This window comes from Coturnix japonica, chromosome 6, assembly GCF_001577835.2.
Source record: "Coturnix japonica isolate 7356 chromosome 6, Coturnix japonica 2.1, whole genome shotgun sequence".
Lineage (NCBI taxonomy): Eukaryota > Metazoa > Chordata > Aves > Galliformes > Phasianidae > Coturnix > Coturnix japonica.
In genome coordinates this window covers 20898841-20926708 of record NC_029521.1, presented here as the reverse complement: position 1 = coordinate 20926708, position 27868 = coordinate 20898841, and the positions used below count along the sequence as shown (strand labels likewise).

The window sequence follows — 27868 nt, the reverse complement described above, 5'->3', positions numbered from 1 at the left end:
ATGGAGCTGTATAATAACTATAAGAATTCAGTACATAGTAGCAAAGTTATGTTTCTTCCAACTAAAGTTTCACAGCTCAGCTCTGTTACGCTGAGTGCTGAAGTTAAGTGCTGTTAGAACTAGGGGAACCCCCTGCCTATCAGAAAGGATGGATTCGCCTTTTTATTGACACAAGCTCTGAGTGTCCTCTGTGAATCACTGGCATGCAATTAGAGCCTGCATTTTGGGAAGGGGCTGAGAAGGGACAGACTGGAGTGTAGGAGCATGCAGGAGTATCCAGGAGATGAGTCAAGGATTGATTATTTGGAGCATATATAGAAAACTTGCTAGGACTAGGACCTACTTTTGATCTGAATCTGTATTTTCCCCAAGGAGATCTGTAGGAAGCTCTGTCAGTCTCATTCCACTGCGTACTCTAGGAGTTAGTTATTTTAGGAACTGCTTTTGAGTTTGCTCTGGGATCCTGAGCTCTTCTGTAACCTCGTGTGCTTTTCATATTAAAGTATTCAAATTTGCTTAGCCCAGTTTTTAGGCTTGAATTACTTGGGGATGTATCATTGGCAGAAGGCTCAAAGAAAACACGCAGATACAACATGTTTATTTACCACAGAGGCATAGAACTTCTGATAAGGGGAAAAAATAAGAGGTAGGGGTTTTAGTTAGACAAAGAAAATCCATATGTTTAAAGTTGAGGATGTGATCGTTGAGGGGGATAGCCTGATTGGAGGATTTTAAATGGGATTGCTGCTGTTCTGGATACTCTTTCTTTTCTTCCCTGCCTGCTCTCAACTTTCTTGAAAGGAATTGTGAAGGGTTACCCTTGAAGGACTGGCTTTAAGAAGGAACTGTAGCTCTGGATATAAGCCACCACAGTTCCTTCTGGAAAGTATACAGCTCTGATGTGCTGCTGCGTGGTGAGCCGTGACACTGGGGTGCCTTCTGCCAAGTGCCCCCGTGCAAACCCTGTGTGTGCCTATGGGAAATGTGCCCACTGCAGCCCAGGTCTGGGAAGGAGGACTACCTGCCAGCTGGTTACTCAGCTGTGATTCATGTTCGTGGCCTTCACTGAACGTTTGTGGTTTTGGCTCTTTTCAGAACTTCCACTGACCAGCCCAGTCCTACTTCATTTAGTCTGAATCTGTAAACACTTGATTGATAATCATAAAAGGGCAACATAAAGTCCAGCACGCTGTATGGATTAAAAGAGCAGACATGTTTATAGCCTGATAACAACGGAGTGCTCTGGCAAAGATCAGGAGTCTCAAATTTCCATATCCAGATGATTTTATTTTTGGAGTCCACTTGGTGGTTTTAATTTTTGGCTATTGCAAAACCATCATAGGTCTTAGCTGTTGCAACACAGAGGAGGAAGGAGCCGCTTGGAACGGGAGCCCTGTGCTCTTATTTAGGAGGCTGTCCCACAGTCGCTGGGCTCTGAGTACCGCGGAAGGAACGATGCTCTTTCCTTGCTGCCTGGAGAGGGGGTCAGGGCGCAACAGTGTCACTTCGTAGTGCCAGCTCTGGGGGCATGGACAAGCTCCGATGACATTTCTGCCCAGCCCTGGGAAAGTAATCGCAGAGGTGAGGAGCGGGAGGATTGTAAAGTGGAGCCCTATGGAGAGGAGGAGGGCTATCCTCAAGACTTTAACCAGGAAACGGACTCGAGGCAAAAATAAACGGAGAGGCAAGCAAACTCTTATTTCAGCCAGCAATCTGTCGTGCACTCTGCTCTTGGGAGGGCTTGCAAGTTGGAACCAAACTGTAATACTAATTCTGCTTTTTTTTGGGAGGGTTGGATGGGGGCTTTACCTGGCACATTAGTCTTATCCCTATTCTACTCTCTACTCTCCTTTCCTCCTGCCTGTACTGAAGAGGGTTTCCAAAAGTGGAGCTGTGATATCCATGGGGCACTGCAGTGTAAATGTGAGCTTGCTGGGAATCCTGCCCTGCTCTGTGGGGCTCACGTTCTACAGTGAGCCTGTAGAATCACTGGGGATCCTGAGCCTCACTGAGGAATCATTTATTTAAAGATGCCTGTCGGGGTGGAGGACTGAAGAGGGCTGGAATTTGTACCCTGCTGGCTGTGTCTGAAGGAAGTAACAGAACAGCTGAAACCAGGCTTTACAGATAACATTCAAGGCTTCGGATAACTGGGAGAAGCTGTTCCCATCTCTTCCAGCTCTCCTCCTTCCTTTACTGTTGAAGCTTTTCCCGCTGTACAGGGCCTGATCCTGGGAGGGCATCACTTGGAGTGCTGCAGGGCTACCTTCCACATGGCCATTTGCAGCACTCCAGATTTAAAGCAGGGTGGGATGACCTGTTGTAGCTGTAAAATGAACAGGCTTATTGGACTTCGATTACTTGTTAGACCAAGGTGTTGGAGTTTTTGTTGTTGTTTTTGTTGGGATTTTTTTTTTTATTTTATTTTTTTTTTTTTTTTTGCCTTAACAGAAGACTTGTAACTCTTAAACCAGCTTCTGTTAAAACAGTCTCTTAATTTTAAGTGTTGCACCAGATACTGTAGTGACAAAGAAATCCTCCTGTGCAGAATGCCTTATCTAAGCCAGGACAGGGTAGGCTGCAGAGTTTCAGATATGTGATTATGGATCAGCTGTATCTTGCTTTTTTTATATTCATATATTTTTATTTTTAGAGAGAGAATTGCGGAAGTGGGCTGGCAGTGCTCCTTCTCTGGGTTTGCTGGCCGGGGCACTCCCCTGGCACATGGTCCCTGGCTCAGCATGGGTGGCTGATGTGGGATGTCTGCCAGCCTGCACTCTGGCCATGGCCCCGCTTTGTTCCCAGCAGGGACACGTGTACCACACGAGCACTGCTCCTGCCACCGAGGCACTGCTGTCTGGTGGTTTTTGTCCTATGAGTGCTGCCTAGGAGATAGAAAAGACATCTGATGTGCGTGTGCTGCACATAGCTTTGTGAGTGTCCTTTTCTCCCCTTGCAACTGCTCGGTCCCTCCTTCTGCCTTTCTAAGCACATGGAATTCTTTGCATGTGTATAAATACATTGCCATGTTAGCTCTTGGTTTTGGTTAGAGAATCTTAGGGCAAAAATGAAATGGGGGCTGTCGGCATTGCTTGCTTAAATAAGGTGAAGGAAGGTGATGCTGCTGTTCCCCCTTCCCAGACTGGAGAAGGGACTGTGTGGGAAGCAGGGAAAATGGGGGAAGGCATCTCCTCACACTCCTGATAACCCAATTAGCACTGGTTTAAACCAGAGCACATGAATCAGGCTGATTCATTGTGAACAGAAATATGATGCTTCTTTAGAGTGAACAGCTATGGTGAAAAATTGTATAATAAATCTTAATGTTGTCAGTTCACTGCTTTCTTTCCCTATCCTTACTGCTGGCTGTGGTTCAGCCATCCATGGAAGAGCTAAATCTCTTAAACACAAGCTTCTGGAGGAGATGACTCCTCTTTAAAGAAAATTAACCTATGGAACATGAGAGCAGTCAGAGGCAGGCTTAGGGAGCATGGAAGTAGTCTAATTTTCTGGCTTTCTTAAGACAGGTCCAAAGGGAGGCATTGTGACAGTGTTTCCTTTCAGGCAAATGTTGAATTGCTTTTGTTTAAGGATTTTCATTGCACAGGATGCTGTTCTAATGACTGATGCGCTCTTTATCTCTCTTTTGGCAGGGATGCTAATTATTTGTCTGCAGAATTAGTTTGCATCTGCAGTTCAAATACATACGTGTGTGCTGCTTTTGGAACTGCAATGCAACAGTGAGCATCCTGTGCTTAGCTATTAGTCCCCCGACTTGTCCGGTGGACAGCTTCAGACCATGCTGCTTCCTTCCTGTCTCTTGTAGCCAATTTGTCTTCAGAGATTGAGGAGACCTGGAGCCTGCTCCTGGCTCTGCCCCTGTCACGTGAAATGGGACTTTCAGCAGGTCATACATCTGCTGCTGTCTCCCCTCTCCATCTGCATCTTAATCTAGGGAGACAGGAACTGCCTCTTACTGTGTAAAACGTATGATATACTGTTGGTCCAGACATCTCTGCCTTTACAGACAGTGCTGCAGTTCAAGAAACCTGTGAAATTATTTTGCATGAAGGCGTGTGTCTGGTGGCTCTTAGCACAGAAATCCAAGGTGCTTTTTGTTTTGCTCTGACGCTTTGGAGGATGTGTTTTTTGAGAGGGAAAATTAAGAAACTTGGAGGCTTCCATGACCTTTCAAGGCAGTTTCCAGGCAGAAGCAGTGCCGTAGTGCCCGTGTTTGGAGGAGCTGAGTATGTGCTGTTTATGTTGCATCAGAGCCGAGCCACATCCCGTGCAGTGGTGGCAGCACTGGGATCCCCCCCTGCCTGGTGCAGCAGTGTGCCTGCCCTGTGACTCCTCCCAGAGTGCACGGTTTTGATTTCGGGGTAGAAAAAAATAAAAAATAAAAAAAAAGCAACCAAAAAAGAAGAAAAAAGAAGAACAAAAACATTCAGGAAAAGTTTGAGGGCAGGAGGGGAACGGAGAACAGTTATTTTGCAGCTTTTCTTTTCATCTGTGTTGGTATGAGAGCCTGCAGTCATTCATAAATGGCTCTGACAGCCACGAACCTTCAGTACGAAGGAGAAGCAAACAGGGAGGACTGGCTCTAAGAGCTCCCAAAAGGCACCGGAGGGCGATGGAGAGGGAAGTGGGACGTACCGTGCCCAGCCTGGGACGCAGCAGCTTCTGCACTGGGGAATGCGGAACCGCGGAGGTGGCGGGGGGCAGGCAGGGGGTGGCTGTGTTTTAGCGAGGATCTGGCACTATAACTTTTTTTTTTTCTTCTTCTGTTTCAAGTAAACACTCCTCCCCGCCCTCCCCTCTCTCCCTCCACCCCACCTCCCTCTCTTTCAATCCCGCTCATGTGTTTCTATTTAAGGGCTGCAGTGCAGACGAATATGATTGGCATCTGCAGCCCCCTTTTGACTTTCAGCTCGAGCCTTTAGAGTGGAGAAGGAGCTGAGACGCCAAGGGGAGAGCTGTTTTTCTTTTGGTTTACTGGGGGGATGGCTCAGCTGTGGATTTATGCTACTTCTGCCCAGGATTTTTCTCTCTGAATGGGAGCAAGGATTGTGGAAACCATGTTGGGAAGAGGTTTATTTTCAGAATCCATCATGAAACTTTGCGACTAAATCACTTTATTTTCGACTCCTTTTCAAAAAACAAAAAAAAAAAACAATTATTTTTTTTTTCCTCCCCTTTTTCTTCTTCTTCTCTCCAATGTCCCTCTGTGCTGCTGGGTTGTGGGCCAGAGGAGGCTATTTCTATATGGCCAGCCATTTGGGGATATGCTGCGAGCCAAGGTTGTTTGCTGATTCGCTTGGCTCTGGTGACAACTTGGCCTGTCGTGACTCGGATGGACGGAGGTCGCTCTCGAGGAGCCATGGCTGGAAGCTGGCTCACAGCTTGCTTTTTCCCTTCCCCAGGTGCTGATGCTAGCTCTGAACCCATGATCCTGGAGCAATATGTGGTGGTGTCCAACTATGAGAAGCAGGAGAACTCTGAGATCAGCCTCCAGGCTGGAGAGGTCGTGGATGTCATAGAGAAAAACGAAAGCGGTAAGGCAACTTTGTAGCTCGTCCTTCTTCCAATAGTCAGTTTTTTTCCTTGTGTTCCTGTTCTTTCAGTTTCTTCACAGCCGCTTGTAGCCGTACTTAGCTCCATCTGCTACAGTTACTATGTCTGGCTGAGGATGTTGAAGTTTCTCAATGTTGATTTGGGCTGGGGGCCAAATGTTGCCTTCTACTGTAAGAATGTTTCGTGGGTTTTGTGTGTTAATTAGCCCAAGTACACTAATGGAAAATGAAGGTGAAGGAGAGAAGGGTCTGCAGCTAATGAAGCTGATGTATAGTAGATGATCTAGTTGCCCTGCTGTCTCTTTGAGTCTCCGTCAGCATTTCCATTACGAACTCCCCTTTTTGGAGGATTTATAGGATGAGTGTTTAAAAATTGCTTGGGATGAAACTTGGCTTGACAGCTTAGCCTGTGGCCCAGAGCTCAGTAGGGAGGGAAGGGAATGTGCGTAGATAAATACATGGCCGTGCACAGCTTTGAAACTTCTTGCAGAAGTGTTAATCGGGAAACTTAGAGGCAAGGAGGCAGAGCCTGTAATGCAAAAGCAAGATGAAATCCCTTCTTCTGCATCTGTGCAGTAACCAGCTTGTACTTGGAAAATGAGATTCCTGGCAAGTGTTTGTATAGATGTCTTTTTTGTGCTTTAACTCTTGAATGCCTGCTAGCTTCAAGTCAGCCTAAACAAATGTATGAGGCTGTGTACATGGTGGAGCAGGTTAGCAGCTGGTTTAAATAACTGCCTGTCTTCAGCAGCTCCCCTCCTCCCTCCAGCACTCCTTGTGCATTAATCCAGAGCAGTTGTCCAGGGCTATTCTCCAGCCCACTCGTGACTTGTGTGTCCTCATCCAGAGGAGCTGCTGGCATTTGGAGCAATGCTTGCGAGGCTCGTGCTGTGGGAGCTCTGCACGCAGGCTTTCCCAGCCGGCTGGCTCCAGAGTGCGCTGGCAGGGGAACCGGGACACCCTGGTCAAGGGCTTAAGTCTGCTTCTCAGAGCTCTGAGTCAGTTTGTCCATAATGATGATCACGTATTGTATTTATGTATTTCTTTAATGGAGTGGTAATTTCTCTGCTGTGTGAAAGCCTGATGTTGGCTTGGCTGTGTGAAGCAGTTGCTGGCCAGTGACTTATTGTGGTGTCCAAAGGGATAGTGTGTGGGAATGCACTCGGGTGAACAGAAATGTCTGTCCTCTGGATACTGACTGTATCACTTGCAAAGGTAGTAAAGCCCAAAATGCTAATTTGCCCCACTTCAAAGCTCTTGCTGTGATTGTAAGGGAAAAAGAAGTCAATTGCTTCAGCTCTCAGGACTAATGGACAAGCCTATTCCCTTCTGAGTCTGAGGGCTCCTCATTGTCAGTAGTGGGTGTTACTGCTGTCAGAACAAGCTGGGTTATTGTGGCAGCTTGTGTTCATATCCATGATATCCCTGGTTTGGATAATGGCTTATGGTCCCAGGGGAATTGGGATGTTAAATAATGCAAGAAGTGTCTCTGAATTTCAAATTACAGTCCCCTTGTGTTTTGATTTAATATGGCCTCTCTGCCTTGCATAGTTCACAGTGTATTGTACTGAGCTACATGGTATGTGGAGATGCAAGAGGATTCAGTTTTAAGTAGTGAGTCCAGAAATATGACTCTAAGAAAACATCCTTGAACTTGGGTTACAGTCCTTGAGACTGTATTCTGATGCTTAGCACCTAGGCCTCATGATGCTCGTATAAATAGGAAGGTATATGAGGCACTGGGATCAGTGATCATGCCCGTACAAGAAAACATGGCACCAGTCAATGAGGTACAAAGCATCGCTTGCTTTGGATGCTTCTCTGAACTGTTCTGGCAAGGAAATAATATTTTAGTTTCTCCATGAACAGGACTCCAAACATGCACTCTAACTCTCCCCTGGGTTAGGGATACCACAGGAATGACTTCAATACTTTGAATTCTTGTCCCTTCAACTGAAACTGGAAATGGCATGTAATGGAACAAGCTGAAGTTTTCTGAAGCCTAAGCTTTTTAAGCTTGCAACCTGGTTTCAATGAGGAATCTGTTTAGTGTGGGCAAGCATGTCTAGAATGTGTGGTTATAACTTCTAAGAACATGGGGATACACTTTTTAAAGAACATAAGATCATTTGGGTTATGTATGTGGGTGGCAATTCACCTTACTGTATGGTTGTACTGTCTTCAAAAGTGTTGTGAAACTAGAGCTGTGGTTGTACAAGTTAAGCCTGTTCTTCTCCTGTACCCAGAAAGCAGCGATGAAGTAAGGTGTTGAATATGGCACTGTGACAGGGACAGTGTCAGCAATGAACTTCTGCCATGCGTAACTCCTCAGTTTTGTTTTCCAGAGTTGGAGAAACCTTAGGTTGATTCTGTTGCACGGTTTTGTTTGGGAAGAAACACTGTGGTTTTACTGGCCAGATGGCCCTTACACAGTGATATTCAGAAGCAGTTTCCAAATGACGATGCCCGTTCCATGTCCTACTGAAGGTTTTCTTCTGAATGCTTCTAGGGCCTGAGCTAATTATCATCTCCCTGTTTGCCTCCAAACTGTGCATCCCCCTAGAAGGAATTACACCATTCTTTCCAAGGTTGATGTATAAGGTAGAAGCAGGGAAGAAATAAAAACCTTCCAGAGTATCATATATTGAATTCTTACCTGATTATTATCAATTAGGTTGACTTAACATTAAGTGTTGAGTTTACCATGCAGAGTTATTCGGTGCCACATAAGCAATGGGATTTGAGGCATCTTGCAGTAAGACCTATTTGATAGAGTTGTATGAAGTTGTCTTCATTACTGAGCCAATGGAAGCTATGACTTGGACATCATTTCAAGTAGAAACTTCTGTTTGATATTAGGACTTTAAAAGCAAGGTCACTGTAGCATGTGTGGTGAATAAATCCTGAAACCTTTCATCTCTGTTCTGAAGCCCATGGGTCACTGTAACCTGACTGTTGCTGTGATTGCCATGGAAGCAAATCTTGCTGGACTGGAAGAAGTCTGTAGGATTTCAGTGCTTCAGAACAAATTACTCAGTCATGTACCAACTCTCCATCTCTGAAATGTATTTTCTGGGGGGAAAAAAAGAAAAAGAAAAGAAAAATCTTGGCTTAATGAAAGTTGTCACTCAGACCTTCCTCTGAATTCTAATTGCATGAGTGGATGGTGTGCTGATACTATCATTTCCTTAAACTCAACTGGGGAGGCAAAAACTGTATGTAGGAATGGTCTCAAATGCATCAAGACTGAAGCGAAGGTTTACATTCTCTCCAGCTGGTGTCTGGGAGCAGGCTGCAGATGCAGGGCTGTGTCTGACGGGTTTGTTTAAATGTGCTGTGTAGCCAACCTGCACCGGCCAGCTCTATCTAAACATCTCTGTGCAGCTTCAGGATAGCAATGTAAATAACTGACTCGAGTGTTGTCTGTCAAGTGCATTTGCTTCTCTTACACCTTAACTAGGAAAGCCTTGCGGGATGATCTGAAGATATGTATTTGTGCTGCAGCAGTGAAATGTGACTTTAAAGCAGGAATCTGATGCAGATTTCTTTGAGGTAGAAGGGGGAGGGACTCGGCTCGAGCAGCTCCCTCCTTGCCAAGTTCTGTGTGGATGTGGCTTGAAACGGTCAAATTATAAACTGTAGCAGCAGTGTTTGCAATGGAAAACCTGACAGACAGGGAAGCATAAGCACATTCTGAGCACCTCTGCTGCTTGGCTGTGTGGTGGGATGGGGCTTTTCCCTCACGGCCCTGTGAGCTGCTTCTGTGATAGGAGAATAGAGGGATGGCTCTTCAGTGGGGTTGAACGGAATGTAGCTGTTTCCTTTGCAATTACATAACTGCAGATGGATTTCCAATATGATGTTACTACACGTCAAACAAAGCTATTGCAGCTAGTATAGCTTCCTCAGGAATTAGAAGGCCTCTGCTTGTTAGGGTGCCCTGGCTTTGGGGTCCCCAGTGTCAGATCTCTCTTCATGCTTTCTCCTTTGTACCTGATAGGAGCATGGCACTGTGTGCAATGGTAGCAAATGTTTCCGAGCATTAGATTTCTTTTGCAGAAGTTGGCCGAAGTCCAGTGCAGTTCATTTTATTCTAACAGGTAAGGGATACTTCGTCCATTTCCTAGGCTCCTAATGTTGATGGAGCTCTACACCAAATCACAAACACAATTACTGTATTTACTTATGAAGCGTCAATAGCTGAACATCTCCCAGTTGGAAGTGTTGCCAGATGCTGCATACTTAATTGCCAGCATTGTGCTTTATTTCAGGTGCAGTTGTGCATTCTGGCTTTCCCTGGAAATGTGAGTTTTTCTTACAAAGCATTTCAAGGGAGCATCGTCCAGCAGACGTGACTCATATCTTAATTCCTATTTGTACGTCTAGCCCTGACCTGCTCTTTGCTCTGAGAAAACTATCTCTTTGCATTTCCATTTCTTCCCAGTGTGGCTGTGTATTTGAATTGCAAACCTTGAAAGAAACCATGGTTGTGATTCAAACAGTAAATACTGCCTCGTATAGCAGGCCATCCTTGAGCTGTGCCTGGAACTTTAGGAGAAGAAACAAACACTTAGGTCAAATACTTCTCCTCTAACGCTGGTGACTTCATCCAAGAAGACAGGTTTAGGTAAGCAGCCAATGCTAAATGCTTAGAGCAGCCTGTGTGACTGCTCTTGTGTGCAGCAGTGTTCGTCGTTTTCTAATGAATGGAGCTGAATTTAAGGAATGATCAAATTCTTTNTTTTTTTTTTTTTGAAAAGTAAGAGCTGTCCTCAGGCTGCAACAGTGACACCCAGCATCCTATTCTGAGCTCACTGCTGCCTTACTGTGTTCCCTGCCTTTCTGCAGGGAGCCCTGCAGTGAAGGATACTTGATCTACATATGAATCAGTTCCTGTCTTGCAGTGGTTTTCTGCCCAGCAAATGTACTAAGGCAGTGTATGTACTAAGACAGACAAACACAGGCCGTTTAAGGAGGCAGGGTGGGTGATGAGGAATGTTTGGCTAGAAGTTACTGGAAAGTTGTTTAATATCCTAAGAAACAGTCTTTGTAGAAGTTTTTCCTCCAAACAAGGACAATACTGGCAAAGCATAGATGCTTTTCTCCTTCAGATACTTGCAGTTCCATGGCTGGAGAAAGGCTTCTCCATGTTGGCAGAGTTTCAGAGCCCTCTGTATTAAGGGTAGCGATGCTCGATGGTGAGCACATGCCTGTCTCGATTGCAGCTGTGTCTTTGACTGTGTCTTCAGGCTTTTTGGAGTTGGTGATCAAGGCTGGTTGTTCTCATGTTTTGTTTTGCAGCAGTATAAGCAAAGCAAATTCTGCTGGTGTGTCTGGTGGGATTTATTTTAAGCTTTAGCTGTCTGGAAGCTGGCGTCTGTGGAGGGAGCTGGGATGCCTTGTTTTAAACTAGTCAATGGAAAAGGGGTCATTGGGGTCAACGGAGTATTGGTAGGATGAACTGGAACATTTAAACTAATCCAGGCTCTGTGCTGACTCCAGATGAAGCCCGAGACAAGCCTAGAGCAGAGATAGAAGTGGATGGGATGATTTACTGTAGCCAAGTCATCACTGGATATCAGTCCTTTTTGGGAACAGAGTGACTGACCAACCCTGCAAAACAGGCACCTCCCTCTTCCAGTGGCCTGTTTGCAAAATATTGAATGGATGGAGAGAACTCAACACACACACCAGAAACAGCCAGGTCAGCAGGAGATGAGGAGGAGCCCTTCTTTCTTTGCTCTTGCCCCTGGGACCCCAAGGGTGGGGTGACACTGTCTAATGACTTTAGCAGCTGTACTAAGCTGGAAGCAGCCCTTGACAGCCTACCCTGACATCTGGTGATTCTGTTTTGTAAGCATATTCTAATCTACATTTTGTTGCCTTCATTTTATTTTATTTATTTGTATTGCCTAAGCTAGTTGGATTTTTAAATTTGTCTCTGCAAGGGTAAAGAAGTGGTGTCTGCTTTCCTTTTCTGACTGTTAAACTGCTAGTCAGAGGATCCTGATGTGGCTGAAGCCCTTATTCAGGCTTTGAGAGTTTAGCTTGGATTCTGTATTCACCAAGAAAGCATGCAGCAGTGTTTGTGATGCAGTTGCTGCAGAGCTGTGGTTTGAGGCTGCCCTGTACATGTGCTTTGATAAGTTATTTGAGGCTAATGTTTCTAAACCTGCCTATTGCTTGAGCAAAACAGTACCAACATCTCAGCTGAGGTTGCTGTATAAAATTCTTAAATTATGAATGTGTTGTAATATTCATGCTGCTATCTTGCGGTGTCTAAAAACTTTTCTTCTGCTCTACTTAGTAACTTACATGGCAAGCATCATGTGTTTCTGTGTTCAGGACTTGGAAGGGAATTCACCAAGCTGGAACCAAAGCAGGGCTGTTAAAGCTCTGGTTTCATAGGTATCTTCCCTCACTGTGGAAAATGAGATTTTCCTCCATTGCTGCCTCTGAAGTGCCTGTGGCTCTGCAAAGGAATTGAGTGGGCTTCTGCTTTTCTGCTCAAATTAATCAAACTAATCAATGTTAACTAGTAGTACTGCTTCCTCAGGTCTGTCATAGAAACTTCTGATGTTGTGAGGGGTTAATGACTGTTTTCCAGGCACTGCTACCCTATTTCATTTTTCCCATAGAGAGAAACAGTTATGATCAACATGAGGTGTCATGAGGTTGTACTACTATAAAGCATTCTCCTCTCAAATTGAGCTTCACATCCCATCTGTGTAGAATTTTGCTTTCAAACTGTCTTTTCTGGTACTTCTCTCCTGATGGAGACACACCAAAAAATGAACTTTCAATCTGAAATCATCCTTGTAGCATTTATTTTCCTGAAAAGCCATGGGCTTTATTTTCATGTTTTTGTCCAGTTCCCATTGCTTCTCTTAACCCTGGGCAACAGGCATTCTGGCAGGGCTGACTTAGTTATGCATCTTTTTCTTCTTCACATAGTCATCTTAAGTCCAACCACTTCAACTTCTGTGCTCATTTGCCTTTTCTTTAGCTGATGTCATGTCTCTGTGGGACAGTTCTCTTCTGATCCCACACCACCCCCGAATTTTTTTCAGTTAAAGGAAGGGTTATTGTTGCAAATAGGAAGTCTTCAGATTTATTAAATATGCATCTACTGATTTGGGGTTTTCCCCTCCGCTGTCTTCTAAGCATCCTGTTGAAGTAAGTGGGTTCCCTTTTAAACTTCCGTCCATTTAACTTGATGGAGAACAAAATACTACTGGTTTTGAGTTCCGTATTTATCTAATTTCTCTAGAGAGTGGATTTCCCCTATTTGAAAAACCAGCAGTGCAGCCCCACTTGCAGGGGCATAGCCTTCATGCAGCCAGGCTTAAAAGTGGTGCCACAAGGTTGCCAGGTCAGTGAACGCTCTTCTTGTTCCCATGAATTTTGAGGGTAGTTTGAAGGGAAGGGGGAAGTCAGCGTCAGCCCTTACAAAGACTGTTCTTGTCTGCAGCTGCTCTGACTTCCCTGTATTCCAGGGGATGAGTTCTTTAAGACACTATCTAGGAGCAAAGAGGGAACATGTATGTCTGGACTTCACATTTGGTAGGTGTGTGTGTGAAATATATGTCAGCACTTCTAAAGCTGCCCTGTTGATCTAGTTGTTCTGGGAGAAGATGGGAAATGATTACTGAAACCGTAGACTTGATATTTTATTTATTGACAAAGGCAATTTAGCTTTGGAGGAACTGAGCGTTGTCTCTAAGTGTGGAGAAGCCAATACCAAAAGCAAAACTACCTTTCAGTCTGCTGTAGAACACAGCCAGGAACTGCTGAGCAGCAGACTCTCTCGCAGAGCTCTGAAAACTTCAATTCTGAAATTTCCAGCTGCTTACAGATTCACTCCTTTTTCCCTTCTCGTCTAATCCTGCTGCACTGAGCCTTTATACTCAGGCAGAATAGTTAAAGCTGTTCTGTTTCCACTGCATACCCTGTTTGGAGCCCAGGATGGCAGGCTGAGAAGGAAAAAATTTTACACATCATCCCTCGTTGGAGCCTTTATTCATTACCTCCTCTGTTTGTGCAGTCGCTGCCAGTTTTGGGACCCTGAAACCTGCCCCAGGAAAACGTTTCCAAGGAAAATCTGCTTTTCGTATTAGGATACATACACTTTCTAATGATTGGGTTTCCTATATCAGCCAAATAGGTCACAGGCACAGCGTTGCTGCAAGGAATTACCTGGGGCCAAGAAGATGCAGGGCTGCTATGGAGATAGTCTCATAAGTCCCATAGTTGCCTTGTGGTCTTAAAAATATGCATGTGTATGTATATGTTAAGAAAACAACGTATATATATTTATGTTTCAGGTCTCTGTAACATCAGAGTTTCTTAAGAATGCAAGTCACAGGGAGATAGCTTTAAATAAGTCCCCAGAACACTTAACTTAATGCATAGTGACTGACGTCTTCTGCCCTTTGCTCTAGTTAATCAAGAGAGCAATTATACACAAAGGCTTTGGCTCTTGTGGTGACTTTCAAGCCTGTTTTTTTTTCCAAAGTAAGCAAAAGACTGATAGTGCATTTTTATTGTGTCAGATGAGGACGAGATTAATAGAGGATGGAGTAGATTTTTTTTTTTCCCCAAAGCTGCACAGCAAATAAGCAGTTCTAATAATACTTTGGCAGTAAAATGGAAGCTGTAATCATTAGCAGACCCGTTTCGATTACAACCAGTAACATAACTCCTTACTTTTGGTTTTCATGTTAAAAAGAGTTCAGCTTCCCCGCAGACCAATTTTTTGTCCATCTTCAGATTAAGCAAAATCTATAAAAGTAATTGCCTTGCTTTGGAGTTTCGTAATGCAATCAGATTTAGGGGGGTGGCTTGAAAGAGGGGCATATGTCTTCCCTTCTGCCCCTCAGGCAAGGACATCAGACTTTCCAGCATTCTTGATGGAGACTAATTATTTTTTTGGTAGAAAGATGTTGGCTCATGGCTGGATTAACTGAAGTAGTTCTGGAAGACGCAGGGGATGAGAGGGGCTCTCTGGGATCTCTGTTTTACTGGCTGGCTTCTCTTTACTATTTTTATTGGCAGGTTTGTTTTTTTGTATCTTGATACTGTGTGACTTCATCTGAAAGTTTCACATGCAATGGGACATCACTTTATTATTTCAAATGAAACTGAACTGCAGTTATATTGGCAACATAGTTGAACTTCAACTTGGTAATAATGCCAAGTATTTTCCAGACTGTACTTGAATCCACTTCTGTTTCTCCCCACAATGCAAACGTGTGCTGGAGAGACCCAGTCTCTTGCTCTTGAAAGTTGTTTCAATTCTGTTTGCAGAATCACCTCCTGCTGCTCTTTTCCTCTTGTGTTGTGTGTGCACACACCCTTTCTGGTAAGCAGCACATGGGATGGGCTTTAATGAAAGCATGTTTTGCAGCAGCTGGTGGGGCAAGGCAGCGCTGGATGCACTCACGCTACAGACCTAGCCTTGCTCCTGTATGACACAGCTGCCACGTGTTTGCTTAAGAATCCTGGGCTGATTTGGTGCATGGATCAAAGAGAAAATAAGCTGCTGTGTTTTCTTGATTAGCAGAAACTTGACTAGCTGGCCTAACACTGACAGGCACGTGCACTGTCTGACGAGTGTAAGCAAACACCTTCATGAATTGATGCTTGGGTCTTGAGGCATTGTGCTGGCTCTGGAATGATGAACATAAGTGCAGATGAAATCTGTCCTCCTTAAAGGACAGTGCATCTTAAGAATTCTAGCTGAATACAGAACAAAATACAAAGTTGGAATAGCAAGTACCGGTGTACTGAAACACTGTGTCGACAGAGTGATGGTGGCAGCAGGGTGAGTCTCCATGCAGAAGTGAGACTGGGTCTGGAAGAGTAGCATTTAATATCAAATCTGAATCATGGCCTTTAACTTTGGTTAGTTAATATGTAGCATTTTAATCTTCTATATGGCCTTTTGCATCATCCGTATGTTCTGGGAAGCTTTTGTCTTAGCTGAGCATACCTGCAGATTCAAGATGGATAAAAATGAACTGCCATTGACCACTTGAAACCCTAGGTTCAAACTCATGGCCATCTTCTTCGGTGCCCTATAAGTCACTTTGAAGTCTGTGTTTGAGTATATGCAGGGTGAAGACTGCATGAACTGACTTGAAAGAGTGAAGGTGAAGTTCTTTCTTTTAGAGGCAGAAATTATCTGTCTGAAAACAGAATCAGAAACTTGAGAGGCACTTTGATTGATCTTTTTTTTTTGTCTAAAATTTTTGCCCTTACCAAGAAGGAAACTATGCAGAAGAACCAAAATTACAGGATGGCTGCACGTTCAAGATGTTATTGCAAATGATTCTTCTTTCGTATAGACCTTTCTTAACCAAAACCTCTTTGAACAAAAGTAGAATGACCAGAAATGGTCACTTCTGTCACTGGGAAATTGGGATAACTGAGCTTTACAGAAGATGCTATTTGCTCTTCCTGAGCACAGCAAGTAGAGCTGGTTCCTGAACCAGCTACAAATTAAATTATAAACTTAGTCATTCCAGACATCTTTGGTGTATTTTAGGAGCAGACTATGCGTTTCCTTGGCTTTTAGCCTATTAATTTTAAAATAAGAAATGACCGTCTGGATGTTGGTATGTGAGCCCTTACACTGAGCTGAGAACTGGGAAGTTAAGCCCGTCTTTCTGAAAAGTATCAAGGTTTGAGAGTTAGCCACATGAAAGGGTGTTGGTTTTTCCATCGTGTTCCAAAGATTCTCCCTTGCAAACAATCCTAAGTAGAAACCACCTCCCAGTAATGAGGTTGTGGTCTTCAGAATGTGCATGTGGGAATTTGGAGACTGGACAGTCCTGGGGATGGTTGGTGAGTTGCTTACTGTCACTGGTTTAAATTTGGTTCATGTTAATAGGAACTTTGGTGGTATTTGAAAGAAGGTGATACTGGTTTCAGGGAAATTTCCATCACAGATGAGATGTGTACCCTTTGTAGTGCTGTAATAGAGGCCGTCATTGAGGCCTCCTTGTGTCTTGCACTTGAGTGGCACAAGGGCCTTTTTTCCTGTTATTACGCTTGGAGACGAAGTGTCTGGTCATGCATATGTATGTTTTAAGGGCAGTGCAACATCAGAAATAGAAATAGTCACTGGACCAGACCTATCCACGTCTGTAAGTGAAGGCTGTGGGCTTCCAGGTGAGCTGCTCTTGCTTCTGTAAACTAACATCAGATCTTTGAAACTGTAATGCTGGCTGCTTCAGCTGTCTTAACTAGTAATTATTTTCCTGTATCCCCAGATCATATCAATCTTCCTTTTCTATTTATTTCTTCTTTGCTTCTTGTTCAACCAGACTCATGAGTAGCCAGACTGGCCCCAAGCAAATTTGGTAGAAAATTTGGTAGTAATTTAGTGAGCACAGGAGGGAAGGCCTGAAGCAAGTATAGCTGAGTGTGGATGGGGATTAGTGACTTCTTGTTCCTTTTCTTCTTCATCTTTTGCAGGAAAAACTTTATGGTTAATGCTTTTTGATCCTTTTTGAACAGCAAAAAGCCTCTGTTAATTTTCTCCTGTCAAGATGTTTTGATCTGAGGAAAATGTAATGCAGTGCATTCATCAGTTAGGAAAACAGAAATCCCATGTTTCAACAAGACTGATGCTTTACCTTAGTCAACCTTACAGTGTGATGATGCTGAGGCCTTTTTCTGTGGCACTCCAAGCTGTGCCTTCATCAGGTTTTTGTGGATGGACCAAAATCGCACTTATAAGGTAGAGCTCTAAAGTCAGACTATCCGTTGGTACTTAACATTTTTCTTGCAAGCAAGCTGGAAGGGAAGAGCTTAGAAAGCTGTAGCTGAGCACTAAGCTAGACTGCTAAATGCCATCACTTAAGAAAGCAGATTTCACAACTATAGTTATTCAACTGGAACCATGATGGAGTTTGGAACTGCTTATCTTTGATTTCTGAAGCAGAACAGTAATTCTTACAGGGAGAAAGTTGACTTGTAAAGGCTGGAAACAGCAAACTTCCACCAAATTTTTGGCTATGGACAGTACTTTCCATTGGTGATATGAAAAATAGCCATAAAAAGAATGACTGGAGAGAAAGCCAGAGGTGGCACAGGTAATCATCTTAATAAATACAGCTGCTTTTACTTCTGTGGTGCGTACTCTACAACATAGCTGTAGCCTCAGCAATGTCCAGTCTTGTAACAGGATCACTTGTCTTTGGGGACTAGCATATCTTTGGGAACAACTTTCTGCTTTGACTTTCTTCTGAGGTTTTTAAAGTGGGATAGAAAGGAGTGATTCATTCCATAAACTATTCTGTTAATTCAACAAGGTTGATGAGCAGTGTGTGGCCACTGTCTCTGGAAATGTGCATTCTTTACAGGAGGTACCTTATGGAAGGTGGAAGACCTTTAAAATTGCTCAGATGTATCTCTTATGTACCCTTTTCTAGTCAGTTTTTGCCACCCCTGCTCTACAGTAACTATGCTGACTTTTCCTGTGGGGATCACAGTGGAGTCTTTTAACTCGTTTTTTCACCCAACTTTCTCTGCCTTTGTTGCTGCTTTACATTCTGAGAAGTCAATGTTGAGGTTGATTGAGATTTGCAAAATGGTCATATGGTGTGAATAACAGCATTGCGCAAGTCAACAAGTAGTTTCTGATCATCCCAGTTCTCATCACTGGGTACCCAACTAAGGTTGGTATTTGTGTGCTTGTTTCCACTAGACCAGGTTTTCCCAAACTCCATCTACTTAGCCCTGAACACTTCTAGGTATGTGACAAGCTTCTGTCCCTTTGCTGGATGTGTACAGCATCATAATCTTCCCTGAAGTGGGAGAGCTGTGCCTCCTGTCACCAACTTGTGACAGGCTATTGCATTGGAATGGCACATGGGACCACAAGCTGCGTGATTCAAAACCAGTGGGCATAGGACTGGCTTTGTTCAATGACAGCTCATGAAATTCATAATGCAGCAGTAGCCTGGAAGCTTCTGAGTGTGTAGGAGGTTGACTGCCGTTACGCAGCTCTCCTGTTTTGTTTCTCTGCTATCTGGGGCTGGAGGACTTGGAAGTGGATACTGGCAGAAACAGAGCTTTTTCACAAGACTCTTACTTGGAGAACTGAAGTCACGTTGTGAAGTCTAAATCTGTAGTGGAATTTGTTGGTGTTGATTTAAGAGGCCTCAGAATGGTGCCAAAAGTGCTTTTTTAAAAATAAAATTGCAAGGTGTTGACTAGTCAAGAAATGTTGAGACACTGGTGGAGCTTTTGAGCAAGTGCTTTCAATTTGTATTTGGATGTTTGTCTGTCCTCTTCTGCTTCGCTGGTATCTTGTTGGTGGAATTTTGCCCAGAAACATTTAGAAATCACCATCTGAAAGATAGTGCAAGGCTGTTGGGGCAGAGGACTTCAGGGTGTGATCGAATATGGGCTGAAGAACAGGCAGCAGTGAGAACTTGCCATTTCTGCTTGAAACTGGTTTCTGAATAGGTGGCAGACACTCTGGAAAATCCAAGTGGAGTTTCTTATGGAGATCAGAAGTTGGCTTGGGGTGGAATATGAGGCCAGTACTCAGCCTCCCCTTATACAAATGGAGTTTTGCAGGCTTGTCACTGCCATTTTTTTCCCAACAGTTCTCGTCTCTGCAGTGGAAGGTACTTGGTGGGCAGCAGTACAATCACTGTTCGCTTTGATTTGCGTTGCATTTTGTAGCACATCTTGCTGAAGATTCTCACTCTTTTATTAGCTTTCTCTAGTGTTCACAGGAATAAGTTGTTAATGTCACGCGGCTCCTGAACTGCGCTTCAACAGATACACATGGGTTCAAGATGAGGGAATAGGTTTCCAATCCAGACTTTCCCAAAATAGGAGGAATGTGAGTTGTGTTCTGTCTAGCATTTTTATTTTGGATAGGAGGCTTTTGGTTAATGTCAGTCCTGGAGGAGGGGAAAGCTGTCAAACGCTCCAGAATCCCAAATGCTCTTTGTATACTGGCTACAGCCAAAGACAGTCAAGTGTTGGGTTTTTGTTGAGATTAGTGAGTGGCTTCTTAATCATATGACAACAGCATCAGGCTTTCCTGCTAAAAAACAAACAACAAAAAAGAGTAAGCAAAAACTAGCAAGTTTTAGTAGGAATGTACACAAATGTCAGGAAGCTGACTTGTGACTGCCTTTCTGCTTCTCCCTGAATTCCTACCAAAAGCTTGACTTTCCCTTGAAATTCAGAGCATTACATCAATGTTCTTTCCCACTGCATCTGTCTTTCTTTGGTTTTGAAAGGTTTATGCTACTTTAGCCCATGGTTGTCTATTGTGAACATACCATCATGGATTCACTGCCTGCTTGTGGAGCATGGCAAACTCCCTTCCCTGTGCACTTTGTCCTGCAGGTTGATTGAACAGCCTGATGCTGTTTGTGCAGGACGAGCTCACTTGCAGATGTGGTCCCACTGTTGCAAAGGGAAGTAGCTGTGACCTGAAGTGTGATTTTCGTCATGGATGGGAGCTTAATATTAAGTGGTTTCACTTACTGTGGCACATATCCAAGCCATTGTGGAAGACTTGGGCACTTTTACTGATGGCTTTGGCATGAGAGAATGAAATTCTTGGAGTTCGGAACTCTTCAGGAGCAAAAAAACCCAACAAAACAAAAAAGCACAACAGTAACAAAACACCCTGATCTGAGATGGGAGTTTCCTGTAGTTCAGATGTCCAGCATTCTGAAAACAAAATAGAGCTGTTTCTCCTTGTGTCCATGTGATACCTCTCTATGCCTCGAAAGCCTGAATGTTTGACGTGCAGGATTCTGGCTGCTGAAATGTCCCTTATAAGACAAGTGTATAATCACTTTTCAAAGCTTCCCTGAAGAGAGTGAGTAGCTGCAGGCAGGTAGGCAGACCTCTTTGCTGCAGTGATTGAGCAGAGCTTCAGCTGCAGAGCTTCAGTCCACTCTCGGCAAGGAAAGCTCAAGTAACCGTTTCCCATCTCCAGCCTTGAGGGGCCATAGTTATGCTGTTGGGCTACATAGCCAGGGAAAACCAAGATCCTAATGGAAAACTTCTTGGAAGACTTAAGCTGCTCCTGCACATCTGTCCTCCTTTGGAAAAGGTATTATGTGTTGAAGTTATGAAATATTATAGGAGGGGAAAGTGCTCTCTGCTCTCCAAAGATCCAAGAGCATCTAAGTGAATGTACATGGTTCAGCAGTGAATTGAAGGCTTGGAGAGCCAAAAACTGTACTCTCCATTTACGCAGAGAACAGAAGTGTGACCGTGCCAAAGACAGTTAAGTTGATACCTACTGGCCAGGAGTTGATATCTCTGCCCAACTTCATCTAATTTCACATTAATGTGAAAAACAAAGATTTTCACAGACCCTGTGCAACTGGCCTCACATACTGAAGTGACACATGAAGATGTGATATGGTTCTGTTTGATTCAGCATATACCTCTCTGTAGCCCAGGTTTCTGTGCAGTTCCAGTTTGTTATTGTAAACGCTATGCACCCATTTGGAATCCTCTTCTGTTCATATTTAAAACTTGATTGTATTGTTAAAGCAATGAGAACGTCTTCATGGTGAGGGTTTTTGTACTGACTAGTTTTGCTTTGATGTGCTTGCCAAACATCTGTGTGCTTTCTATATATTTTTCCCCTTGCCTTCAGGAAAAAAAAAGGCTGGTTACGTTTATTTGTGGATGAAATACTTTGCTAGGAATGGTTGTAAATCTGAAGGGCTGAAAATTGTCAAGTGAACTCATAGACAATAGTAACAGAGAATAAAGAATTAAGCCTGGTATGCAATCTGGAAAATAATTAAAATCTTCAGGTTTTTTTCCTTGCTGGCATAGGGATATCTAGAAATTGGAAATCCAGCAATGCTTCTGATTTGGGAACTCTAAATCTTCGCAAAATGTGAATGCTGGGGTGAGACTACTGGGGGTCGGGCAGGGGGGGGGGGGGGGGCCTTGAAAGTGTTGGAGTCCTTGTTGGCCAGGCTGTGCTGCATGGGCAAGAGCTCACTGCGGATGGACATGTCTGCTGTCTTTCTAAGTCTTCTGGTGCCCCACCAAAGTATCTCTGATTTAGATGAGCAGTGATTTTACTGGTACTTGCTGATGTACTGTTGAATTTATGTACTGCTAAATCTACGGGGGGTGGCGGCTGGGGTAACAAGAAAATAACACTGTGTATAAACCCAAAAGAAAGCCTGGTACAGTTGGTTTGGGTTTGATGCACCTAAACTCCAGTTCAGTGTGGGTTTTTTTTTTTGTTGTTGTTTTTTATGTTATTTATTTTCTTAACTTTCTGGATGTCCAGGTTATAAAGTAGCTACAGAAGTGCTGATGTTTAAAGAAATGGCTAATGAAGAACTTTGTATTTCACTTTCCTGATTTATTTCTTTCGTGAGGTGGTAGCATCACTGTAAGGGCAGTATCTAATATATTTTTTTCTAATATTAAAAACAACCTGAGAAACATGGCTGTGTGCAGCCCTGTGTTTCTATGCGATCCAGAATCTCCAGAGGAAGAGCTTGAAGGGGCAATGGCTTGATTTTTAGAGGTGCATGAATGAAGCTGGACTTTACAAGTAAAAGTCCCATATACAGTCATGTTGTGAGTTGGCCTCAGGACACAAAGGTGACACTGATGACCAAGAGCTGCCTTTGCTTGCAGCTGGCTTTCAGGAAGCCCAGCCTCTTACTGAGCACTTCGTTATGATTCAAAGTACAGATGTTTTTGGCAAGTTTTCCTTGTTGGACTTCAAATGCTGAGAGAGAATATAAACTCTTTTGGGGCTTTTCACAACACTCATTCCCAAGAATCCCCATCTGCCAGCTTGGGGAGTTGCTGGAAGTTCTGTATCAGTTCTACAGAGATAATCATCAGTGGTGTCTGCAGAGGTGCTCAACAGCTTTTGGCTCAGCAAAGGAATGTGCCCTTAACATAGCCAGGGTGCCCCAGATGTACTTGTTGTATCGGTATAGAAAAGAGCTGTTGAATCTGCTGCAAGGCTCTCTAGCCACGCTTGTGTTTGGCTTGGACACTGTCATCCCATGCTTGGAGCTGGAGTGTGTGTTGGCAGCAGGGAATCGTTGTCACAGAGTAATTCTGAGCACAGAGGAGTCAAGCTAAAGTTCATTTTGTTCTCTCTTCAGACTTACAGCAGGCTCAAGTGGGCAGAGGGTGCTTTAGCTGCTTTTCTTTCTTTGTTTTATTTTTAATTAATAACTCCTCTCTATAGTAAGTCTTTTGCTATATGTGAATTAAACCTTGTGCTCCTGGGACTTGATCCTGGTTAGAGATAGGTGTCTTGCTTGCAAAATAAGTCTCTGTGCCAATACAATTTTAAATGGTGTAGCTATAGGCATAAAAATAATAGTGTTGGATCACACTTAGACATGTACATAACAGAGAGAACTGCTTTTAAAGAATAAATTAAAAATCATTCAAGTAATAAAGTAGTAATGCTTCCTGAAAGCTAAAAAGCAAGAATAGTCTGAAGACTCAGATGCAGCTTGTGTAGCTGTGAGACACATATGCTGAGGTTTGACAGCAGTGACAGAAGGCAGGGCTTTTGGGTGCCCTGCCTTCTCTCACTTCTGTTGCTCCTTTGCTACCTTTGCTTAGATGAAATGTTGGTTATCATATCTAGTTGCAGTAGTGGTTTTAAGCAGCAAATGAGAGAGCCCCTGAGCTCCAACCTGAAACCTGATCTTATCCTAAGGTGTTTTATAGGCAGGAAAGTCATGTTTTGGGTTTCTTTAACAATAAATCTTTAGACTAGCAATATTGGTGCATGGCTTGTTTTTATTTGTGTTGTTGTGTTTTTGGTTTGCTTTGTTTTTTTTTTAGCTTCTCCTCTTTTTCCCCAGTTGCAAATCTTTACCTGGCTTTTTCTATTGCCAGCTTAACAATACCTGTGTCTGTTGCAAATCCTGGTTGAGTCTGGAGAGCAAGCGTGTGCAGGACTCTTCCTCTGTAGGACTGAGATCTTCGTAGCTAATTTCCAGGACCTCATCTGGAGAAGCTGTTTTGCTTCCATGGCTTTGTTGTGGAATTGGAAAACTGAGCTGTGAATAAATAAGCATGGATCATCCAAAGGGCCTGAGCTGTGCATCTAATTAGGACATGTGGTCTGGGGACATTTTACTTTCTTGCTATATACCTTTACTGAACAGGATAGCAGAGCTGCTTGGATAATTCAGGTCAAAATCAAACACATCCTACTTTCATAAATAAACTACAGTGTGAACCTTGTTAGAGCTCTAAAAATAGAGGTGAAAATGGCATGAAATGTGTAGCTCCATTCCTTTGTGGTGATGGGCAGTAACTGCTGGCAAGCAGTAGAGAAAACAGGCCAGGAGCAGAGAGATTGCTTCTGCTTAAAGATAGTCAGCTCCCTGACTCACATGTAACAGGCTGCCCAGGAAAAAGTCAAAACTAGTAAGAAAGTGTGAATGTGATTAGTTAATGATGTTGTTTATTGTGTTTTCTATGGAGAGCAAGGAAGAAAGAGGAGGATATCTGCATCTCCTAGTGGAAAAGACAGGGAAAGACAGCTCCTGGAAATAAGCCATAGCCATGGTGACATCTTTAAGTCACATCAGCAAATGTCATACAGAGCTCTGAATTTTAATAAGAATGATCTTCTCCATAGAGAGCAGGACTTAAAGAAACAAATGTGAGCAGAGTTGACTAAATGCTTCTTGGAGCAGTAAGGTGACAAGGTTCTCTTGAGATCCCTTCCTTCTGTCACATATCATTTGTTGCATCCAAATAGAAGCAAATCAATTTGTTAGTCAACCTAAAGGGTACAAACAGCTCAGTTGCTCTTGCTGGAGGTGCCCTGTTGCTTAACTTCAATTTTATTGCAGTGAACTTTAGTTTACCCCTCCAAATGCTCACATCGTTACTAAATGGGATGTTTTGACATAAATTTTTAGGGTATGTAAGTTTTTGTTAAACTGTGGCATTCCAGCATCATAATTAGTATGGCAACTAACAGACCTACCCAAAGACTTATTTACTATCCAGACTGGTTTACATTGCCAGAGCCATGCCTCTGTGATCTGTGTTTTTTATGGCAGTGCCTAAGGCCCAGCTGAGATCAGGGTCCTGTTGTGCTAGACATTTAGGCCTTGTCTCCAGAGAATGGTTGTCTACAGAAGTGTTAGACAAAGGGAACACTGTTCAAATTTGGATGGTGGGGGAGGGGAAGGGAAGTAAGTGAGACTTTGGGGAGGGAAAATCTTCCCCCTTCACAAGAATTGGTTTGGTTCTCAAGTCTTGTGCAGAGAGCTCCCCAGAAGTAGTCCAGCTTCCAGTAGCAAGACAGTCTTCTTTGTCCTAATGGGATACTGCTTCTCAAAGGCTTCCCAAAATACATCAAATGCCACTCAGATTTAAGCCCAAACCAACTAAACTTGGGCTTGGTGTACTCCATCAGTATTTGGATGTGTCCATGGTGCCCCTGCCTTCTAGGCAGCTGTTAGTCGGAGTTAAAAACACCTCAAGATCTGCAGAAAGTGAGATCCTGAAAAGCAGAGATCTGCAGCATGCCAGAATTTCAGTTTTCTATGATGTTGGCATTGGAGTGATTCCAGAGAAGTAGTTGCCTAAGCAAAGAAAGTGTGATGCACTGGCAGCAGGGTGTCCAGGCAGTCTAGCGTGTCCTCTTTTGGTAGCATTGGTCTGAGGAGAGGGAAAGACTTCATGTTGCAGGCACTCACAGGGTAAGCTTAAGTGGCTGCCTGTTGAAAAGATAAACTCTGCGCCTCTGTCATCCAGCTAACAGGTTTAGGTAATGCCTTACTGTGCTGCTTATTTATTTTAAGTGGTTCGGTATTGTGTAATGCATGTGTATTCCTAGTAGAGGGTCTGCAAATCTCTGCTTTTCACCCAGGGACAGCATTACTCCTACCCTTATTTCACGGCTGATCTGTTCTTAATGGAAAGGAATAAGCCTCACAATGTTTTATTTGTCTTGTTTCAGCTCTGTGAAATGCATGGAGATTGACATTTTTTCTGTATCTCGCTTCATTAGTTTGCCTAGCTGACCCTTACTTAGTATCAGATCCCTTCAGTTATTACTGCCAGCAAATGTGTTTTGTTTGATTAAGCTTGAAGAGACAGGTAGGAGGGTCAGAGTATGAGAATATTTAAATATTGGAATATTTTATTGGAAATATTTTCTGTGGCATAGGAATTCTTTTCTGTAGAGACAGAAGATGAGCATCTTATCAGAAGTTTCTGTCTCAGCAGCTTCTGTGTATTCACCTTCTCTTCTTACACTGCCAATGCACCTTTTTGTTTGAGCTAATAGAACCAGAAACCCCACTAACTCCTGTTTGGTTTTCAATTCTGCATGGATAAGCTCAGGTTTCCCCTTCCTAAAGGTGAATGTCCTCTTCTGTTTCCACCTGCATAGGCTGTTCCCATAGCATGGATCTTCATATCACAGTTGAAGGTAAAAGGTGAATCTTTCCTTGTTTCCTCCACCCCCCACACCCCCACCTCTATTTTTTTTTTTTCCCTTCGGTTTTCCTCTAGTAGCTCAAAATGAGTCAGTCCAGCTGTGCAAAACATAGTAACGTGCCTATATGTCTCTAAAGTTCTGAGAAGTTTGGAAAAAAACTTCTGAAAATACTGCAGTGGGTTTGTAATCTCTTCTGGGGAGTGTGGGTGATACTACTTGCCGTGTATGTCCTTGTCCAATGCAATGCAGCTCGTTAATTGGCAGCCCGCTAGCTCAGAGAGCTCTGTAGCCTGTTGTTCATCACTCTGGTGCTCATTTCCAAGGCTGTCATTTCCTGCTGCCCTGTGCAGGCAGCTCTTTGAGGCTCAGCTCCCAGGTTCACTGCAGCAACATGGCTTTGAATGGAGCTCAGGAGAAAAGTGATGAAATGGTGTCCGAGTGGAGCATTCAGCTTCTTACATCAGTATTTGTGATAATGTACCATCTGGGCTACGGTCTTGCCAGATCAAATAAACAGAGCTGGACACAAGCAGTATTTGGAAAGCAGAGCTTCAAGGAACAGCTGGGATATGGAAATGGCCATTTCTGAGGTGGCTGAGTGCTGTGCGGTGCTGCTCTGCACACTCAGCTGGGCACCAGGAGACCCGAGTGTCTCCCTTTCTTTAGCAGGAGGAGCTTTATGGCTCAGAAGGATTCCATAGAGCTGTTTGAAAAAGGCAGTGTCTTTAGCTAGGTAGCTCAGCTGTGCTTCGGACTGAGCCAATATCACTGCCTGCTTTATCTCCTGACTTCTGCTAGATATAGTATGGTCTTTGTTCCTTGCTTCAAGCTCTTGTCCAGTGCTGCTGGATTCTGCCCTGAGGTTACTGAAGTCTGTCTCGAGGTGGCTGCTGTTTTTTAGACTGAAATATGGGATTGCTATGTGACCCTAGCACCTGGAGTGCTGTTTTGTACTCTGCTAGGAGCACTCCTTGTCTACAGAGCCTCTTTTTCCTGAATCGGTGTGGCTTTGAGGATTTCCCAGTAAGCAAATGACATTGCATTCTCTGAAGACTTCAGAGAAAGAAATTAAAAGGAAAACAGCTTGTCAGTCTGTGTGGGATGTGAATACTGGCTATTTTCTGCTGCCTGTTAAGGCTGTCTCCTATCTGCTGGGTCTGGGGGTCTGTAACTTTTTAAACCACTAGGAAGTAATTTGTAATCTTTGGACAGGATTACTGTGAGGCCCATTTGAAAGCTTATTCATGTTTTCCTAGAGAAAGCTTGGACACAAAATATGTTTGCTTTAAGATTAAGTCCTGTGAAGGTAAAGGAAATTACATGTGAGTTTGACTATTGCACCCTGTTGGCTGACCACGGAAAACACAACCCCACAACTGGTAATGAGAGAGTTTCCATTGGTTCCTGGGGCTGAGATGCTCCTATGGGGTGGAAAGTCATCTGTTTGCGTGCTTTCACTGTAACCCTTAGCTCTGGGAAATTTGCTGCAGGCATAACCTTTCTGAAGGCAGTGGGCTGCTCTTTTGCTGCCATGGAGAGACAACCTGGATCTGCATGTTCTGCATTGTTTGCCTCAATCTTTCTCTATCCACACCTCAACAAACCCACTTGGAGCTGGAAATTCTTTAAGTTGCTGATGGCTACAGACATGGAGTCCATGATCAGTTTGGCAGGTTCACTGAACCCTCGCTCAGATCTATAAAGTAGATGTAAATGTTGAAATGATTTGCTGCTGGAGAGGAGATGGCTGAACAGGCCTTGAGTAGGGAAAGGGAAGACTTATTGCTTGGTTTCCCTACTTGGTCTGGATCTTCCTAACAGTAAAAGCACTAAA

The 27868-nt window shown here is 43.6% G+C and overlaps 1 protein-coding gene across 7 annotated transcripts in view; it reads left to right on the top strand.

Annotated features, from left to right (window-relative positions):
- SH3PXD2A (SH3 and PX domains 2A) overlaps window positions 1-27868 on the top strand; it is a 223760-nt gene that overhangs the window by 154563 nt on the left and 41329 nt on the right. For all 7 annotated transcript variants that reach the window (XR_001556150.2, XM_032445343.1, XM_015867111.2 and 4 more), the window contains one exon: window positions 5424-5555. Coding sequence is in view for 6 of the 7 variants with exons in the window: in XM_032445343.1 (XP_032301234.1) it covers window positions 5424-5555 (132 nt within the window). In the remaining variant the exon portion in view is untranslated. The remainder of the gene's footprint in view (window positions 1-5423; window positions 5556-27868) is intronic.